The sequence below is a fragment of the Pan paniscus genome, chromosome 6, assembly GCF_029289425.2.
Source record: "Pan paniscus chromosome 6, NHGRI_mPanPan1-v2.0_pri, whole genome shotgun sequence".
In the NCBI taxonomy this organism is placed as follows: Eukaryota; Metazoa; Chordata; class Mammalia; order Primates; family Hominidae; genus Pan; species Pan paniscus.
The window spans coordinates 142,230,841-142,251,551 of record NC_073255.2 but is presented as its reverse complement, the minus strand read 5'-3'; the positions used below and the strand labels follow the sequence as shown (position 1 = coordinate 142,251,551).

The window sequence follows — 20,711 nt, the reverse complement described above, 5'->3', positions numbered from 1 at the left end:
GCTTGAAACCGGGAGGCAGAAGTTGCAGTGAGCCAAGATGTGGCCACTACACTCCAGCCTGGGCGACAAGAGCGAAACTCTGTCTCAAAAACAAAACAAAACAAAACAGCAAATAAACAAATGTGGCCACAACTCCCCCTCACAAAGCTGATAATAGAATGGTGGGTTTGCGGCTGAGATAGTAGTTTAATAAATAATGTGAAGACATTTTTAAAATGTGGCATATTCATACAATGAAATACTATAAAACAATGAAAAGATTGTACAGACAACACATGGGTGAGGCTCACAAACAAAACGTTGAAAAAAACCAGCCAGATACAAGAGTAATTAGTGTAGGGTTCCATTTCCATAAAATTTAAAAGCAGGCAGCATGAATCTGTGGGGTTAGGAATTAGAATAGAGGCTATCTTGGTAGGGGCAGTGACTGAGGAGAGAGGAGGGGGACTTTTGGGATACTGGTAATATGCAATTGTCTTTTTTTTTTTTTTTTTAGACGGAGTGTCGCTCTTGTTGCCCAAGCCGGAGTGCAGTGGTGCCATCTCCACTCACCGCAACCTCCACCTCCCAGATTCAAGCAATTCTCCTGCCTCAGCCTCCTGGTAGCTAGGATTACAGACGCGCGCCACTATGCTCAGCTAATTTTTGTATTTTTAGTAGAGATGGGGTTTCGTCATGTTGGTCAGGCTGGTCTCAAACTCCTGACCTCAGGTGATCTGCCTGCCTCGGCCTCCCAAAGTGCTGGGATTACAGATGTGAGCCACCGTGCCCAAACTATTTTTTTTATTCTTAATTTTTTGAGATGGAGTCTTAACCTGTTGCTCAGGCTGGAGTGCAGTGGCACCATCTCGGCTCACCACAACCTCTGCCTCCTGGTTCAAGTGATTCTCCTGTCTCAGCCTCCTGAGTAGTTGGGATTACAGGTGCCTGCCACCACGCCTGGCTAATTTTTGTATTTTTAGTAGAGATGGGGTTTTGCCATGTTGGCCAGGCTGGTCTCGAACTTCTGACCTCAAGTCATCTGCCTGCCTGGGCCTCACCAAAGTGCTGGGGGAGGCGAGTTTGCAGTGAGCCGAGATGGTGCCACTACACTCCAGCCTAGGCAACAGAGGGTCTCAAAATAAAAAAAAATAAAAAAAATTTTTTTACATTGAATCTCTTTCATTAGTTACAATAAAATGGACAGCAAATTCTTTTTTTTTTTTTTTTTTTTTAAGACGGAGTCTCACTCTGTCTCCTAGGCTGGAGAGCAGTGGCACGATCTCGGCTCACTGCAAGCTCTGCCTCCAGGGTTCACGCCATTCTCCTGCCTCAGCCTCCCTAGTAGCTGGGACTACAGGCGCCTGCCACCACGCCCGGCTAATTATTTGTATTTTTAGTAGAGACGGGGTTTCACCGTGTTAGCCAGGATGGTCTCGATCTCCTGACCTCGTGATCCGCCCGTCTCGGCCTCCCAAAGTGCTGGGATTACAGGCGTGAGCCACCGCGCCTGGTCGGAAAGCAAATTCTTATACTCAGAGAGCTCAAGCATTTGAGAAATGAGTATTATATCAGAACTATATCCATGTTCTAAGACTCGGAAGAAATGGAGCCCAGGGTGTTAAACTTGGCACAGATTATGGCCAGATCTTCTAATCTATTTGATTATGTCCTGGCATATTAGACAATATTCTAAATTTTAATACAGCCCCAGGTAAATCTTTGGGCATCATTTTTGAACTGGCTTATGTAAGAGTCTCCTATACTATTTTATTTATAACAAACTTGTCACTATTGGTGATTTTCTCTAGACAATCCAGTCCCTATTCCTTTTTGTTTTGTCTGAATGTTGAACTGAAAATTCCCTTTGATATCTACTGCTTAAATAAGTAGCACAGTAAGAGCCTCTAAGCATTCTCACTTGAAATCAGAGGCATTTAAAGGAAAGAAGGAATGACCCCTTGTGGTGATTTTAAAATATGTCCAGCATTCTTTGATAATCCTCCCTTCCAGAAAGGGACTTAATTCCCCTTCTTTAAGCATGTGCTGTACTTATTTCTGATGATTAGAATGTGGCAGAAATGATGGATTGTGACTTCTGAGGGTAGGTCATAAAAGGCATTGAAGTTTCTCCCTTGTTATCTCTTGGATCATTCACTCTGGGGGAAGCCAGCTACTCAAGCAGTCCTATGAAGGGGTCCATGCGGTGAGGAAATGAGGCCTCTGCAACAGCCATGCAAGTGAATTATCTTGGTAACCGGTCTTTCAGCCTCCGTCAAGCCTTCAGATGACTGCAGCCTCAAGTGACATCTTGACTCAGCAGCTAAACTGCTCCCAAATTGCTGGACCACAAAAACTGTGAGTTATGAAATGCTTATTTTTTTAAGCTACTAAATTTGGGAGAAATTTGTTATACAGCAATAGATAAATAACACATTGCTTAACATGGCACATATATATGATCAGCTAATATTTATTGAATGCTTAGATACTTCTCTAAGTGTTTCATGTGAACTAAGTCATTTAATCCTCCAAACAGACATGCTTAGGTACTCCTCCAAGTATTTTATGGGAATTAACTCATTAAATCCTCACAACAAATTTATAGGGTAGGTAATATTACTATCTACATTTTGCAGATCAGGCAATTAAGGCACAGAGAGACTAATTTGCTCAAGCTGGCCCAGGTAAATAATGGCAGAACTAGCCCTTGAACTCTGGCAGTCTGGCTCTGCCACTCTCTTCTATGTTACACTATTATGATGGTGCTATTGCCACTGAGAAGTACACTATAGTGAAACAACAAAAGACAGGTTTAAGCTTCATAATTGAATGGGCAGATTAGATATAAATAAACTTTAAAGAATTTAAAAGCCTTGGAGTTGCTTTTAAAAGGAGGCTTGGGCCAGCCTGGCCAACATGGTGAAACCCTAAAATTTTAGTCTCTACTAAAAATACAAAAATTAGCTAGGCGTGGTGGCATATGCCTGTAATCCCAGCTCCTAGGGAGGCTGAGGCAGGAGAATCGCTTGAACCTGGGAGGCAGAGGTTCCAGTGAGCTGAGATTGCGCCACTGCACTCCAGCCTGAGCTTCAAGAGCAAAACTCCATCTCAAAAAAAAAAAAAAAGGAGGCTGGGTTTTCATCCATTAAAGGCCCCAAGATGGGTGATATGACTTCCCATCTTTTTCCAATTCTATGACATATTAAATATACCTTCTAAGATGCAACATGATTTAGTGACTCCACTGGGAGATATCATAATCCAATTGGTTTTACAACATTCTTTTCATTTTCTATTACATTTGGGAAAAATTAATACTATGTGGACATTTTGAGTTTCATTGTAACAGATTGGGGAAAAATACATATGTACTGCCTTTTTCACTTATTTTGGACTGCTATGGAGACCAAAATACATCCAGTTTTATAAATATTTAATACTTCCCCTTATTAATTATAATATTTGCATAACTAATTTCATTTATGCAATAATAAATATGGTCGAATAAAAAAGTTTAAATCATCCTCATTACATTATTTATCTTAAAAATTCCTTTAAAACCGGTTGGGTGCGGTGGTTCACACCTGTAATCCCAGCACTTCAGGAGGCCAAGGTGAGTGGGTCACTTGAGGTCAGGAGTTCAAGACCAGCCTGGCCAACATGGTGAAACCCCGTCTCTACTAAAAATACAAAAAAAAATTAGCAGGGCATGGTGGTAGGTGCCTGTAATCCCAGCTACTCGGAAGGCTGAGGCAGGAGAATCTCTTGAACCCATGAGGCGGAGGTTGTAGTGAGCTCAGATGGTGCCACTGTACTCCAGCCTGGGTGATAGAGTGAGACTCAGTCTCCAAAAAAAAAAAAAATTACTTTAAAATGTCACTCTAGGCCAGGTGTGGTGGCTCATGCCTGTAATCCCAGCACTTTGGGAGGCTGAGGCAGGTGGATAACAAGGTGAGGAGTTCGAGACCAGCCTCGCCAATATGGTGAAACCCCGTCTCTAAAAAAAATACAAAAATTACCCGGGCATGGTGGCGTGTGCCTATAGTCCCCGCTACTCAGGAGGCTGAGGCAGGAGAATTGTTTGAACCTGGGAGGCGGAGGTTGCAGTGAGGCGAGATGCCACTGTGCTCCAGCCTGGGCAACAGAATGAGACTTCATCTCAAAAAAAAAAAAAAAAAAAGAAAGTCACTCAAGGGGGTCGGGCATGGTGGCTCATGCCTTTAATCCCAGCACTTTGGTAGGCCGAGGCGGGTGGATCACGACGTCAAAAGATCGGGACCATCCTGGACAACATGGTGAAACCACGTCTCTACTAAAAATACAAAAATTAGCTGGGTGTGCTGGTGTGCACCTGTAGTCTCAGCTACTCGGGAAGCTGAGGCAGGAGAATTGCTTGTACCCGTGAGGCGGAAGTTGTAGTGAGCCGAGATCACGCCATTGCACTCCAGCCTGGGCAACAAGAAGGAAACTCTATCTCAAAAAAACAAAATAAGTAAAAACAATAATAAAAAAAAGCATCCACTAAAAATAAAAATAAAAAAATAAAATGTCACTCTATATTGTGATGCATTTCTGAAGAAATACTTAATTTCAAAGTCAACAGAGACTAGGTTTATAATTCTCTTCCTTCCTTTCCTTCCTTCCTTCCTTCCTCCCTTCCTCCCTCCCTCCATTTCTTTCTCTCTCTCTCTTTCTTTCTTTCTCTCTTTCTCTTTCTTTCTTTCTCTCTCTTTCCTCTCCTCTCCTCCTCCTCCTCTTCCTTCTCCCCCTCCCCCTCCCCTTCCTCCTCCTCCTCTTACTACTACTCTTCTTCTTCTTCTTCTTCTTTTCTCTCTCTCTCTCCCTTTCTTTCTTTCAAGACGGAGTGTCGCTCTGTTGCCCAGGCTGGAGTGCAGTGGCGCAATCTCAGCTCACTGCAAGCTCTGCCTCCCAGGTTCACACCATTCTCCTGCCTCAGCCTTCCAAGTAGCTGGGACTACAGGCACCTGCCACCACGCCCAGCTTCGTATTTTTAGTAGAGATGAGATTTCGCCGTGTTAGCCAGGATATTCTCTATCTCCTGACCTCGTGATCTGCCTGCCTCAGCCTCCCAAAGTGCTGGGATTACAGGCATGAGCCACCACGCCTGGCTATCATTTATCATTTAATTTATCTTTTTAAGATGTATGGTCTCATTGTTCAGGCTGGACTCAACTACTGGAGTCAAACTACTGGACTGAAGCTGACAGGACAGGTGAGCACCTCTGTGCCCCACTTACCATTCTTTCTAAAAGCTACTAGCCGTGCGCGGTGGCTCATGCCTGTAATCCCAGCACTTTGAGAGGTCGAGGCAGGCAGATCACCTGAGGTCGGGAGTTCGAGACCAGACTGTCCAACACGGAGAAACCCCATCTCTACTAAAATACAAAATTAGCCAGGTGTGGTGGCGCATGCCTGTAATCCCAGCTACTTGGAATGCTGAGGCAGGAGAATCGCTTGAACCTGGGAGGCAGAGGTTGCGGTGAGCCGACATCATGTTATTGCACTCCAGCCCGAGCAACAAGAATGAAACTGTGTCTCAAAAAAATAAATAAATAAAAAGAATTTTTAAAAAATCACTATAGTATGTGTAAAGCTAATTGATAATTAATTTGGTATACTTTAATTCAATAAATTCAAAGCAATTCATAAATATCTGGTTTGCAAAGATAGTTTTCTTCTAATTTATAGAAGTAAAAAGGACTGGCAAGATAGCTTTAAGTTCTTTTTTTTTTTTTTGGGAGACAGAGTCTTGCTCTGTTGCCCAGGCTGGAATGTGCAGTGGTGCAATCTCGGCTCACTGCAACTTCTGTCTCCCAGGTTCAAGCAATTCTCCCACCTCAGCCTCCTGAGTGGCTGGGATTACAGGGGTGCACAACCATACCCCGCTAATTTTTGTATTTTTAGTAGAGACGGGGTTTCACCATGTTGTCCAGGCTGATCTGGAACTGCTGACCTCAGGTGATTCGCCCGCCTTGGCCTCCCAAAGTGCTGGGATTACAGGCATGAGCCACTGTGCCCAGCCAGCTTTAAGTTCTTTAATTCAGTGTTACCTTCTCGGTGAGGCCTTCTTGAACCATACTCCCAACAGATTGTTGATTTTTTTTGCTTTCAGTTTTTTTTTTTAAATTTATTTTTTAGTTGATAGAGGTGGGGTCTCACTATGTTCCCCAGTCTAGTCTTGAACTCCTGGGCTCAAGCAATCCTCTTGCTTTGAACTTTCAAAGTGCTAGAGTTACAGGTGTGAACCACTCCATCCAGTCACTTTCTGTTTTTTGTTTTGTTTTGTTTTGTTTTTGAGATGGAGTCTCACTCTGTTGCCCAGGCTGGAGGGCAGTGGCAAGATCTTGGCTCACCACAACCTCCACCTCCTAGGTTCAAGTGATTCTCCTCCCTCAGCCTACTGAGTAGCTGGGATTATAGGCATGTGCCGCCACGCCTAGCTAATTCTTGTATTTTTTGTAGAGATGGGGTTTCACCTTGTTGGCCAGGATGGTCGGTCTCGATCTCCCAATCTCATGTCCCGCCCACCTTGGCCTCCCAAAGTGCTGGGATTATAGGCGTAAGCCACCGCGCTCGGCTGTTTTGTTTTGTTTTTAAATAAAAATGATCACCATCTAGTAAACATAATATATATTTCACATATTTATGTTGTTTATTTTCTGTTTTCTGGCAGTAGAATGTAAGCTCCATGAAGGCAGGGACATTTTTGTGTGCTTTGTTCACTGCTATAGAATCAGTGTCTAGAATAATGCTTGCTACATAATAGGTATTTGATAAGTATTTGTTGAAAATTGAATGCAAAAATCCAACAGATTGGCGATGTATCTTCCAACTGTTGTTAAGAATTACTATTATTGGATATTTATCTTATTTGATTATCGAACTGACCTATGAGGACTAGTATTAGTACATGTTGTTATCACTTTCCAGATGTTGTAATTAAGTAACTTGCCAAAGGTCATGCAGAAATTAAGTAGCAGAAATGGGTTTTAATGTTAGGCTAAGTGAAAGACTCTGGCCACAAATTGGCTGGGCGCGTGGCTCACGCCTGTAATCCCAACACTTTGAGAGGCCGAGGCGGGTGGATCATGAGGTCAGGAGTTTGAGACCAGCCTGGCCAATATGGTGAAACCCCATCTCCACTAAAAATACAAAAATTAGCTGGGCATGGTGGTGTGCACCTGTAGTCCCAGCTACTTCGGAGGCTGAGGCAGGAGAATCGCCTGAACCCGGGAGGCAGAGGTTGCGGTAAGCCGAAATCATGCCACTGCACTCCAGCCTGGGCGACAGAACGAGGCTCCGTCTCAAAAAAAAGAAAGAAAGAAAGAAAGAAAGAAAGAAAGAAAGAAAGAAAGAAAGACTCTGGCCACAAAAGGCCATATATTGTATGATTCCATTTACATGAACTGTCCAGAACAGGCAAGCCTATAGAGACAGGAAGTATATTAGTGGCTGCCTAGGCCTAGTGCAGGGGAAAATTGGAGGAAATGGGGAGTGGCTGCTAATCTGTATGGAGTTCTTTTTGGGGGGAACAATTTTTTTTTTTTTGAGACAGTGTCTTGCTCTATTGCTGAGGTTGAAATGCAGCAGCGTGATCATAGTTCACTATAACCTCCCTAACCTTGAACTCCTGGGCTCAAGTGATCCTCCTACTTTAGCCTCCCAAAATGCTGGAATTATAAATGAGAGCCACCACATCTGGCGCAGAAATGTTTTAAAATTAGATTGTGGTAGTGGTTGCACAACGCTGTGAACATGCTAAAAACCATTGAATTCTATATTTTAAAGTGGCTGAATTGTATATATGTGAGTTATATCTCAATAAAGCCTTTTTAAAAATAATAAAAAGGCTGAATGTGGTGGCTCATGTCCATAGAGTGAGACCCTGTCCTCTGAAAACAACAAAAAAATAGTGACAGTAATTTTTGTCAATATTGATACCAAAAACAAAAAACAAGCCAGAAACAAAGAAAGAAAGAAAAAAGGCAGAGGAGCAGGAGAGGCAAAAAAAAAAAAAAAAAGAAAAACCAAAGGGAGAAATAAAAGCTCCTCCTTATGCGGTGGTGCACGCCTTTAATCCCAGCAGTTTGGGAGGCCAAGGTGGGCGGATCACCTGAGGTCAGGAGTTTGAGACCAGCCTGGCCAACATGGTGAAACCCCATCTCCACTAAAAATACAAAAATTAGGCTGGACGCGGTGGCTCAAGCCTGCAATCCCAACACTTTGGGAGGCCGAGGCAGGTAGATCACTTGAGGTCAGGAGTTTGAGACCAGCCTAGCCAACATGGTGAAACCTAGTCTCTACTAAAAATACAAAAAAATTAGCCGGGAGTGGTGGCGGGTGCCTGTAATCCCAGCTACTTGGGAGGCTGAGGCAGGAGAATCACTTAAACCTGGAAGGCAGAGGTTGCATTAGGCCAAGATCGCGCCACTGCACTCCCACCTGGGCGACAGAGCGAGACTTCCCTTCCCCTCTTCGCCAAAAAAAAAAAAAAAAACCAAAACAAAAATTAGCTGGGTGTGGTGGTACATGCCTGTAGTCCCAGCTACTTGGGAGGCTGAGGGAGGAGAATTGTTTGAACCTGGGAGGCGGAGGTTGCAATGAGCGGAGATCACACCACTGCACTCCAGCCTGGGCGACGGAGCAAGACCCTCTCTCAAAAAAAAAAAAAGAAAAAAAGAATATCACTTAAGTCTGGGTATAGTGGTTTACACCTGTAATCCCAGCACTTAGGGAGGCAGAGGCAGGTGGATCACTTGAGGCCAAGAGTTTCAGACCAGACTGGCCAAAATGGTGAAAACCCATGTCTACTAAAAATACAAATGGTGTGCGTCTGTAGTCCCAGCTACTTGGGAGGCTGAGGTGGGAAAATCACTCGAACCTGGGAAGTGGAGGTTACAGTGAGCTGAGATCACACCACTGCACTCCAGCCTCGGCAACAGAGCAAGACGCCCATCTCAAAAAAAAAAAAAAAGAAAAGAAAAAAGAATGTGTCACTTAACATAGATGGAATGATAGGATTATAAAATCACTGTTCTACAACCAGTGTGGTAATAGTTGATTTAGGCAAGAATCATCAATGGATGCCAACCCATTGAGATATTGTCAGGGAAGAGATATTCACACAGTTTCAAAGTATCACCCCACACAAGTAACTTCGTTGTTTTGTTTTGAAGTGAAATTCACATTAAATGAAAGAAACCACTTTAAAGAGAACAATTCAGTGGCTTTTAGTCTATTAGCAATGTTGTGCCACCACCACCTCTATCTAGCACCAAAACATCTTCATGACACCAAAATAAAACTTGGTACCCATTAAGCAGTTGCTCCCTCCTTCTCCCACCCCCCAACTCCTGGCAACCACCAATCTGCTTTCTGTAGATTTGCCTATTCTGGATATCTCATATAAATGGAATCATACAATATGTGACATTTTGTGTCTGGCTGCTTTTATTTAGCATAATGTTTTTGATGTTCATCCACATTGTAGCATGTGTCAGTACTAAATTCTTTTTATGGCCAAAAAAATATTCCAGTGTATGTCTATGCCACAATTTGTTTATCCATTCATTTATGGATGACCATTTAGGTTTTTTCCACCTTTTGGCTGTGATAGCGCTGCTATGAACACTCATGTACAAAGATTTGTTTGAGTATCTGTTTTCAGTCCTTGTGCATATATACCTAGGAGTGGAATTGCTGTTAATTCTATAATTAGCTTTCTGAGAAGCCAACAGACTGTTTCCATAATAACTGCACCATTTTACATTCCCACCAGAAATGTAGGAGGGTTTCAATGTTTCCAACATATGAGGGTTCCAAAATCCCCACCAACACTTTTTTTCCATTAACATTTTTTTTTGAGATGGGGTCTCACTCTGTTGCCCAGGCTGGAGTGCAGTGGTGCGATCATAGTTCACTGCAGCCGCCAACTCCTGGACTCAGATGATCCTCCAGCCTCAGCCTCCAAAATGCTGAGATTACACTTGTGAGACATCACGTTTGGCCTTATTTTCCATTACAAAAATTTTTAGCTGGGTGCAGTGGCTCATGCCTGTAATCCCAGCACTTTGGGAAGCCAAGGAAGGTGGATCACCTGAGGTCGGGAGTTCGATACCATCCTGACCAACATGGAGAAACCCCAGCTCTACTAAAAATACAAAATTAGCCAGGCGTGGTAGCGCATGCCTGTAATCCCAGCTACTCGGAGGGTTGAGGCAGGAGAATCACTTGAACTTGGGAGGCAGAGGTTGCGATGAGCTGAGATCGTGCCATTGCACTCCAGGCTGGGCAACAAGAGCGAAATTCCATCTCAATAAATAAATAAATAAATAAATAAATAAATAAATAAATTTTATAGTCATCCTAGTAGGTGTGAAGTAGTAGCTCATTATAGTTTTGCTTTGTATTTTCCTAACAGCTAATGATGTTAATTCTCTTGTCACATGCTAGTTTGGTCATTTCTATGTCTTTGGAGAAATGTCCATTCAAATCCTTTGCTCATTTTTCATACAGACTTCTTAAATACAGAGGGAAAAGGTACCTGTATCTTGGAGAAATAATTAACTGTAACATCACCAGTAATGGAACAAACTGACATCATATTTTGATGCACTAAGATGAATACAACATCATCTATAGTACACCCAAAAAAATTGTTTAACTTGAATCTAATCATAGGGAAACAGACAAATCCAAAACAGGGAACATTCTGCAAAATGGTGGAACTGGATTCTTCAAAAAAGTCAATGTTATAAACAACAAAACAAAACAAAACAAAAAAAGGCTGGGTGCCGAGGCTCAGGCCTGTAATCCTAGCACTTTGGGAGGTTGAGGTGGGTGGATGACCCGAGGTCAGGAGTTCGAGACCAGCCTGGCCAATAGGGTGAAACCCTGTCTCTACTAAACAACAACAACAACAAAAATACAAAAATTAACTAGATGTGGTGGTGTATGCCTGTAATCCCAGCTACTCGGGAGACTGAGGCAGGAGAATGACTTGGACTCGGGAGGCTGAGGTTGCAGTGAGCTGAGATTGCGCCACTGCACTCCAGCCTGGGTGATAGAGTGAGACTCCATTTCAAAATAAATAAATAAATAAATAGAAAGAAAGAAAGAAAACCAAAACACAAAACCAAGAATGATTCTAGACTAAAGGTGTTTAAAAAGACATGACAATTAAATGCAACGGATGATCCTTAATGGTAGACTGATTGGGAAAAAAAGAAAATCAGCTACAACGGATATTACTGGGATATTTTGCAAAATTGAATATATATGGCCTGTATGTTACAGATGATTACATTGTATTAGTATGAAAGTTTCTTGGAGTGATCATGGAATTCTGATTATGTGGGAGATTATCTTTATGCTTAGTAGATATGTACTGAAACATTTAGGGATAAAGGGTAACAGTGTCTACAAAAACTCAAATGATTCAGCAAAATAAACCATACACACAGACACATAGATAGCAAATGTAGCAGAATGTTAAAAATTGGTGAATATGGGTTAATTTGGCTGTTAATTGTATTTTCCTTGTAACTTTTCTATAGGGTTTGATTTTTTTTGAATATAAAAAGTTAAGGACTCTTCAAAATCCAAGCAGAGTTTCCCGTTCTGATTTATCATCCTTAGTGTAAGCCACCTTGTCAAAGATACAGTTGTGTGACCAATGAGGGAGTTAATAGTCAGAATGCGTATCTTTCAAAAACTATTGTAATTATTTACATAAATAAGAGAACATTGCAGTTATCTTTTTGTGCCACTATCAACTTGATTCACATCTTGTGTAGGCAGCCTGATAAGGTGGTTTGTCGACGGCCAGGCCTGAATTTCGATCCTGGCTGGTTAAACTTTTTAACCTCGTTGGGACTCAGTTTCCTCATTGTAGGATGCAGAAAATAACTACTTGGTGTGATTGTTGTTTTGAATTGTTATACACCTGGTGTTTACGGAAGCGAGTTTCAATTCATGTGCAAAACCTTTGTCCTACTTTGAATGCTATCTGTATCTTTTCCTTCATTAAACTCATGCAATCCTGGAGGGCACTTAGAGGTGGGAGAGAAAATGACTTCTCCAAGGTCACACCGCTAATCGCGGACCCAGGTTTCCCAGCTTTTGGTCGTGTGCCCTTTCCACGCCTGCCGGAGAGGAGGAAGCGGCGCTCATGGGGATGCAAGGATGTAGAGGAGCAAAGGGAGAGAAGAGGCCGCGGGAAGAGAGGTGGTGCGAGACCCGCGGAGGCGCCGGCCAAGGAAGAGCGCATGGAGCAGCGGGCGGCGCGACCGGCCGGGGTGCGGAGGGGAGAGGCCGCGGCGGGAAGGGAGGGTCCCGCGGGTCCGGTGCCCGGGAGAGGCGGGCGGCCTGGGCCAGCCGCAGGAGCGCAGGAGGCGGAGGCCCGGGCCGCGGGCTGGGGTGGGGGAGGCCGAGGGCCAGCGCGGCCATGGGCGGCGGCCACTTCTGCACAGGTGGGTGGGGCGGGGGCGCGGGGCGCTGGGCGCTGGGGTCCCGACCCCCGGGGCCGGCGGGTGGGGGCGGGGCGGGGGCGGGGCCGGACGGGGGCGGGTCTTGCTGGGTCCCTGCTGGAGCGGCGGCGGCGGCGGCGCAGGCGCGGTTCCCGTCTCCTCCCGGCCGGCGGAGCGAGTGGAGGCTGCAGCCCAGCTCGTCTCGGCGCCCGCGTCGCCGCCGCGAAGCCCCCCGCCCCGCTTCCGCCGCGTCGGAATGAGCTCCCGGAAAGGTGAGTGGCCCGCGGCGCGCCCTCTCCCCGCCACGCGGCCAGCCCGGGCGGGCGGCCCGACCGTTAATGTGTGCCTTCTCTTCCCCAGTGCTGGCCATTCAGGCCCGAAAGCGGAGGCCGAAAAGAGAGAAACATCCGAAAAAGTGAGTCCACACTGCGCCTGTCCCCGTTCCCCACACCCGCCCCGTCGGGGGCGCCCGCGGCCGCGCAGGGGAAAGTTGTCCGGGTCCCCGGGCCGGCGGGCGGGCTGGTCCCCCGGGACGCTGGCGCTCGGCTCCTGCGCCCGGCGGGCGGCCCGGGGGGAGGGGCGGCGGCGGGGGAGGGGCGCGCGGGCCGCGGCCGGTTCCCTAGCATCACGGAGCCTCGACCCCGCGCCCTCCCGCCCGGGGTCGCCACCGGCCGGCGGGCGGGAGGCCGGCGGGAAGGCGCCGGGCAGGGCGTGCGCACCCGTCCCTTGCCCGCGAGCTGGCCCGGGGGTCGCGGCCCTTTCTGGGAGGGGCCCCGGCGTCCGCCGCTGGGCTCCGGCCCGCCCGCTGCGGGAGTGTAGCGGCTGCGTTGCTCCCACCTGAGCCGCGGGCCGAGGAGGCGGAGGGGCCGAGTGTGCGGGAGGGCGTGTGTCTCGCCTCCCCTTCCTCCCCGGCCCCCGCCTGTCGGCCTTTCTGCTGAGAACCTAAGCTGGTTGTCAAGTGGTTTGCCTCGGGCGTGTTCCTGGCGCGAGTTCAGCCCCGAGACCTGTGCGTTTCGGCTCTCGGGTTTGGATTCGAAACTTTCCGCTCGGGTTGAGCGTGACTTGGGTGCGCTGCGGGCGCCGGGGTCGCGGTGCGGTGGTGCGCAGGGCGGTGGGCGTGTGCGCGGGAGCCGGTCGGAGTGGAAAACGCGCCCGTGGCGGCCACCTCCAGCCTGGCCGCTCACCCGAGCAGGGGGGCCGCTGCCCAAGAACCCTTTCCTGGAGAGCAGCTCCGAGACCGCACAGCGCCGCCGCGTCTTCTCCTTTTCCACTCCTCTCTCCTAATTTTTTTGATTTACCAGCGTTCGACGTCGTTATCTCTTCCTCTAGATTAATTGCTTCGCTCTTTTGAGCAAGAATACTCTGTGTGGCATCTTTGGTACTATGGGGAACGAGAATCCAGCATCATCTTTAATAAAATCCAGAAACATTTTTGGTTGTTTCCTTTGAGGGGTACCTCGCAGCACGCTCACTTTTTTCCCCTTCTCGTTGGCCTTGGTCCTTCAGTTTCACAAAATGTGGATAGTGACTTAAAAATACCTTAAAAAAAAAAAGAAAAAGAAAAAACCATTAGAGTAAGGGGAAAGCACTTCCTAAAGACTTGAAGAACTAATTGGTCGGTAAAAATTGGATATTGAATTCATAAGATGTTAAAATGGACTGGATTTTTGGTAGTTTTGGGTGCTTTTAAAAAAATTAGTGCTAGCTTTCAAGTGAATTACAACCTTAAATTTGAGATTTCCTTTGGTGAACCATGGAAGTTTACCCAGTGGTAAGGAGAACTGTAATGTTTAGGATTCTGAATAAGTACTGGGTTTTAATCACAGCTCTTAATTCAAAGCATTGATTTAATTCCACGTAGTCTGTTATATTCAGAAACATAAAAAGAAGTGGAACAAGTATGACCCCAGTGTCGGAGATGGCTATGTGTGCATGTATATACAAATAGACACGTATATGTGCATGTTACCTTTACGTACATGTGGAAAAACAGTTCTAATTAAGTCAATATGTGTCTTGTATTTGCATATATTAGAGTATGATTTTCCTAATGGTCGAGGGCCTTTTTGGTGGGCCGCAGTTTGGATTTATGTGGTATGTTTATGAAGACTTAGTGAATAGCCACAGTACTCAGCTTTTCCTCTCACAGATTAATCTGCCAGTTTCTCCCACTGTGTATTGTGTATATGTGATAGAATTTGAGGGGGAAAATAACACACCAGCTAATGATGAAACGAACTGGCTCTAGTCTGTAAGGTAACGGGACCAGCCCAATTATATAACTGATTGAGGCATTGCCATTTTTCACTTAACTCTTTGAATCAAGTCATAATTTTATTTAATAGTTTTTTTGAGGCAGAGTTTCGCTCTTGTCACTCAGGCTGGAGTGCAATGGCCCGATCTTGGCTCACTGCAACCTCCGCCTCCCAGGTTCAAGGGATTCTCCTGCCTCAGCCTCCTGAGTAGCTGGGATTACAGGCACCCGCCACCAAGCCTAGCTAATTTTTTTGTATTTTTTAGTAGAGACGGGGTTTCACCATGTTAGCCGGGCTGGTCTACAACTCCTGACTTCAGGTGATTCACCGGCCTCGGCCTCCCACACAGCTGGGATTACAGGCGTGAGCCACCGTGCCCGACCTGAATCAAGATATTATTTAAAAGAACTGTTTGATGTTATTTATTTATTCATGTCTTCAATAGGTATTCACATGTCTGTCTTCGGAGATGGTGTTAGAGGTTTTTTTTTTTTTTTTTTGAGACGGAGTCTTGCTCTGTTGCCCAGGCTGGAGGGCAGTGGCGCGATCGCGGCTCACTGCAAGCTCCGCCTCCCGAGTTCACGCCATTCTCCTGCCTCAGTCTCCTGAGTAGCTGGGACCACAGGCGCCCGCCACCACGCCTGGCTAATATTTTGTATTTTTAGTAGAGGTGGGGTTTCACCGTGTTAGCCAGGATGGTCTCGATCTCCTGACCTCGTGATTCGCCCGCCTCGGCCTCCTAAAGTGCTGGGATTACAGGCGTGAGCCACCAAGCCCGGCCGGTGATAGAGTTTTGAACAAGACAAAGCTCCTTGCAAAGCTAACCTTGGGAGGTTTGGGGAAAACCACAAAGAGGGTGACAAGATAATTTCAGAAAGGGCTAAGGGAGAGGAAGAAAATTAAGATGGGACATCTTAAGTAATAATAATAGATGACATTTGAACACTGTGCCAGTTACTCTGTCGATTGTTTTACATATACCTTGTGACAACCCTAAGAGGTAGGCACCGTTATTACGGACATTTTACAGGTGAAACAGGGACACAGGAAGAGTAAGTAACATGCCCAGCTGTTGAATCAAGGCAGCCCGGGACCAGAGTCCACTCTCTGAGAAATGGCATTTGGGCAGGATCGAGAATGAGGAGGAGATCCAGTGTGGCAGAGGCCCTGGGGAGGAATGGGCTGGAAGTATTCGAGAAACCCAAAAGTAAGGGTGGCCTGAGTGGCCCAGAGAGGTTGATGGGAGGCAGGAGTCAGAGCGTGTCTACCCTCGTAGGCCATTGGAGGCTTACATGTGGAAGGGACAGGTTCTGATTCCTGTTTAAAAAGAGGGCTGCTGTCCGGGCGCGGTGGCTCACGCCTGTAATCCCAGCACTTTGGGAGGCCGAGGCGGGCGGATCACGAGGTCAGGAGATCAAGACCATCCTGGCTAACACCCCGTCTCTCCTAAAAATACAAAAACAAAATTAGCCCGGCATGGTGGCGGGCGCTTGTAGTCTCAGCTACTCGGGAGGCTGAGGCGAGAGAATGGCGTGAACCTGGAAGGCGGAGCTTGCAGTGAGCCGAGATTGTGCCACTGCACTCCAGCTTGGGCGACAGAGCGAGACTCCATCCCAAAAAAAAAAAAAAAGCCGGGCGCGGTGGCTCACGCCTGTAATCCCAGCACTTTGGGAGGCCGAGGCGGGCGGATCACGAGGTCAGGAGATCGAGACCATCCTGGCTAACACGGTGAAACCCCGTCTCTACTAAAAATATAAAAAATTAGCTGGGCGTGTGGGCGCCTGTAGTCCCAGCTACTCGGGAGGCTGAGGCAGGAGAATGGCGTGAACCCGGGAGGCGGAGCTTGCAGTGAGCCGAGATCGTGCCACTGCACTCCAGCCTGGGCGACAGAGTGAGACTCCGTCTCAAAAAAAAAAAAAAAAAAGGTTGCTATGTGGAGAATAGATTGTGGGGAAGGGGGTAGTAGTGGAAACAGAAGTGGCCTGCAGTAGTGCATGGGAAACCAGGTGACGTTGAGTGTGTGAGGAGTGGCACCTGAGAAGTGGTAAAAGAATCTCCAGGAGACTAGTATTTTCAGGGTACCCCGAATTTTACAGACAGCTCTGACAGGTTAAGCCCACAATAGCTTCGTTTGGATCAGAATTCAGGTCTCTTGAAGCACGGTTTTTGCTTTTTGATTAATTTTCCAGAGGAGGAAAAGGAGTAATAGGTATAATTTTAAACTATTAATATGATGACTGGCAAACTTGAATTATGTGACTGTGGGTCTGGCTTGGTATAATATGATTTACTTTTGTCATTTTCTACTTTTGTATATACAAGCAGGCTTTTAATTAATTTTAGTTCATTTCAAATCTGTGAGCTTTTATGAATTGAGCCAGTTCCTAGAGGCTACTTTTATGGTACACTGGAAATTGTAGTTGTCAGGAATAAGATTAAGATTATTTAGTGGGTCAAAATTTTAATCCTGTTAGATTGTCCTGTGAGTTTAGTTTGCTTATTATTAATTGTGCTGCTTTGTGAGTAACAGGCAGAACGGAAGGACTGTAGTGCTGTTTAGTCACAAATCTTAGGAATTAGCTACATCACATAGCTTGGGATAAATTTTTGCCTTATAGTATGTTTATATGGAGGTACAATTTTTAAAAGATCTCTTTCATTTATTTTTTTCATAACTTTTATTGGGATATAGTTCACATACCATAAAATTTACCTTTTAAAGTAGGCCATTTACAGATTTTTAGTCTATTCATTAAATTGTGCAGCCGTTATCTAATTCTATAACATTTTCACTTCCCCAGAAGGAAACTCCATATTTATTTCCCAGTTATTCTCCATTCCCCTTCCCCCTGCGTTGGCAACAACTAATTTACATTCTAAGTCTCTATGAATCTGCTTATTCTGAACATTCATGTAAATGGAATATACAGTATGTGGCTTTGTCTGGTTTCCTTAGAACAATGTTTTCAAGGTTCATCCATGTTATGGCACATATTAGTACTTAATTCCTTTATATTGTTGAATAGTTGTGTCAATATGCCACATTTTATCCATTTATCCATTGTTCCTTAAAATTTTTCTATTTCTGGCCAGGCGTGGTGGCTCATACCTGTAATCCCAGCACTTTGGGAGGACGAGGTGGGCGGATCACGAGGTCAGTAGTTCGAGACCAGCCTGGCCAATAGGGTGAAACGCCGTCTCTACTAAAAATACAAAAATTGCCTGGCATGGTAGTGTGCTCCTGCAGTTCCAGCTACTCGGGAGGCTGAGGCAGAAGAATTGCTTGAACCTGGGAGACGGAGGTTGTGGTGAGCTGAGATCATGCCGCTGCACTCCAGCCTGGGTGACAGAGCGACACTCTGTCTCAATTAAAAAAAAAAAAAAATTCTGTTTTTTGTTCTTGTAAAATTTTTATTAAAACATTTGATTTTGAGGCCGGGTGCGGTGGCTCATGCCTATAATCCCAGCACTTTGGGAGGCTGAGGTGGGCAGATCACGAGGTCAGGAGATCGAGACCATCCTGGCTATGGTGAAACCCCATCTCTACTAAAAAAAAAAAAAAAAAAATACAAAAAATTAGCCAGGCATGGTGGCGGGCACCTATAGTCCCAGCTAGTCGGGAGGCTGAGGCGGGAGAATGGCGTGAACCCAGGAGGCGGAGCTTGCAGTGAACCGAGATTGTGCCACTGCACTCCAGCCTGGGCGATAGAGCGAGACTCTGTCTCCAAAAAAAAAAAATTTTACTTTTGAAATAATTTCAGACTCAAAAGACCTTGCAAAAGTGGTACAGAGTTCTTTGTGTACTCTTTATTCAACTTCCCTGACGTTGATATCTTAACCATAGAACATTGTTGAAACCAATAAATTGACATTGAGACAATGTTATTAATTCAAGAAAGATTTTACTTGGATTTTATCAGTTTTACATGCACTCTGTGTGTAGTTCTAACAAATTGTGTCACTTGTGCAGATTAGAATAATCACCACAGTCAGGATGCCAAACTATTTCATTACCACAAAGAACAGTCACTCTCTCTTCAAATCTAAGCTTGGGAAACACTGATCTGTTCTCTATCACTTAATGTTGCCACTTCGAGAATGTTATATAAATGGAATTATACAGTATGTCACCTTTTGTGATTCGCCTTTTTTCATGCAGCGTAATGCCCTTGAGATTCATCCATGTTGTTGCCTGTGTGAGCAGAGCATTCCTTTTTTTTTTTTTTTTTGAGATGGAGTTTTGCTCTTGTTGCCCAGGCTGGAGTGCAGTGGCACGATCTTGGCTCACCGTAACCTCCGCTTCCTGGATTTAAGTGATTCTCCTGCCTTAGCCTCCTGAGTAGCTGGGATTACAGGCATGTGCCACCATGCCAGGCTAATTTTGTATTTTAAGTAGAGACGGGGTTTCTCCACGTTGGTCAGGCTGGTCTCGAGCTCCTGACCTCAGGTGATCCACCCGCCTTGGCATCCTAAAGTGCTGGGATTATAGGCATGAGCCACCGTGCCTGGTTGTGCTTTCCTTTTTATTGGTAACAAGTATTCCATTGTGTGGATTAACAGTTTATTCACAGGCTAAAGGATATCTGGGTATACTTTGCTTCTATTTTTTTTTTGAGATGGCATCTTGCTCTGTCGCCCAGGCTGGAGTGCACTGGCGCAATCATGGCTCACTGCACCTGCCACCTCCCAGGTTCAAGCGATTCTCCTGGCTCAGCCTCCCAAGTAGCTGGGACTACAGGCATGTGCCACCACGCCTGGCTAATTTTTGTATTTTTAGTAGAGATGGGGTTTCACCATGTTGGTCAGGCTGGTTACGAACTCCTGGCCTCAAATGATCTGCTTGCCTTAGCCTCCCAAAGTGTTGGGATTACAGGCGTGAGCCACCGCGCCCAGCTTGGTGAGAATTTTGGAATGTAATGATACAAGTTTATATCCTTATTCAGTAAGCCTCAACCCTTGAATTTATACTTCCCTGTAGTATAAATTCAAGCTCATAAGCCCATGACTTTGGAATACTTCTCATGGATTACCTAATTTTCATTTCTTATTTTTTTACACATTTGTTTATTCAACAAACATTTTTGCTTACTACCTCTACAGTAGAATACAGTAAATGGACATGAAGCAAATACCTAGTGCTGCAGATAGCTAGTGCCAGGGTGTGTGTTGGATGCTAGAAGAGTAAGATAATTAAAGTAGAAGAGATTGCTTTGTGAAAAGACCATTGCAGGACAGTGTGATGAGAACTGTAAGATTTAGGTACAGTAGTGCTTAGTTTTTTTGTTTTTGTTTTGTTTTGTTTTTCGAGATGGAGTCTTGCTCTGTTGCCCAGGCTGGACTGCAGTGGCCCGGTCTTGGCTCACTGAGACAGGGTTTCGCCATATTGGCCAGGCTGGTCTCAAGCTCCTGACGTCATGATCTACCTGCCTTGGCCTCACAAAGCGTTGGGATTACAGGCTTGAGCCACTGCGCCTGGCCAGATTTCATTTTAATATTGTCATTTTAATGAAATAACTTTTTTTTTTTTTCTTGAGACAGTCTTGCTCTGTCACCCAGGCAGGAATGCAGTGGCATGATCTTGGCTCAGTGTAACCTCTGCCTCCTGGGTTCAGGCGCTCCTCATGCCTCAGCCTCCCAAGTAGCTGGGATTACAGGCATGCGCCACCATGCCCAGCTTATTTTCTTTGTATTTTTAGTAGAGCCTGGTCAGGAACTCCTGGCCTAAGCCTCAAGTGATCTGCCTGCCTCAGCCTTCCAAAATGCTGGGATTACAGTCATGAGCTACTGCCCCTGGCCCAGCTTTTTTTTTTTTTTTTTTTTTTTTTTTTAGTAATAAAAGTAATATGGTCATGGTAAAAAATTCAGTACAGAATTCAGTATAATACAGAAGATTTAAGAAGCAAGCGTCAGCTGTGGCTCCACTAATTATTTTTAATTTAAAAATTTTTTAGCGGCTGGGCATGGTAGCTTACGCCTGTAATCCCAG

General features: G+C 45.5%; 1 protein-coding gene across 8 annotated transcripts in view; it reads left to right on the top strand.

The window, feature by feature from the left end:
* Positions 1–2,116: 2,116 nt before the first annotated feature.
* Positions 2,117–20,711, top strand: part of SRPK2 (SRSF protein kinase 2) — a 286,551-nt gene continuing 267,956 nt past the window's right edge. For 2 of the 8 annotated variants that reach the window (XM_034964710.2, XM_034964709.2), the window contains exons 1-3: positions 2,136–2,337; positions 12,059–12,299; positions 12,831–12,885. In XM_034964710.2, coding sequence (XP_034820601.2) covers positions 2,267–2,337; positions 12,059–12,299; positions 12,831–12,885 — 367 coding nt within the window. In that variant the 5' untranslated portion in view covers positions 2,136–2,266. Of the gene's footprint in view, positions 2,338–12,058; positions 12,300–12,568; positions 12,743–12,830; positions 12,886–20,711 lie in introns of those variants that run through there. The other 6 variants (XM_034964718.2, XM_034964715.2, XM_055114799.1 and 3 more) reach the window with 4 other exon arrangements.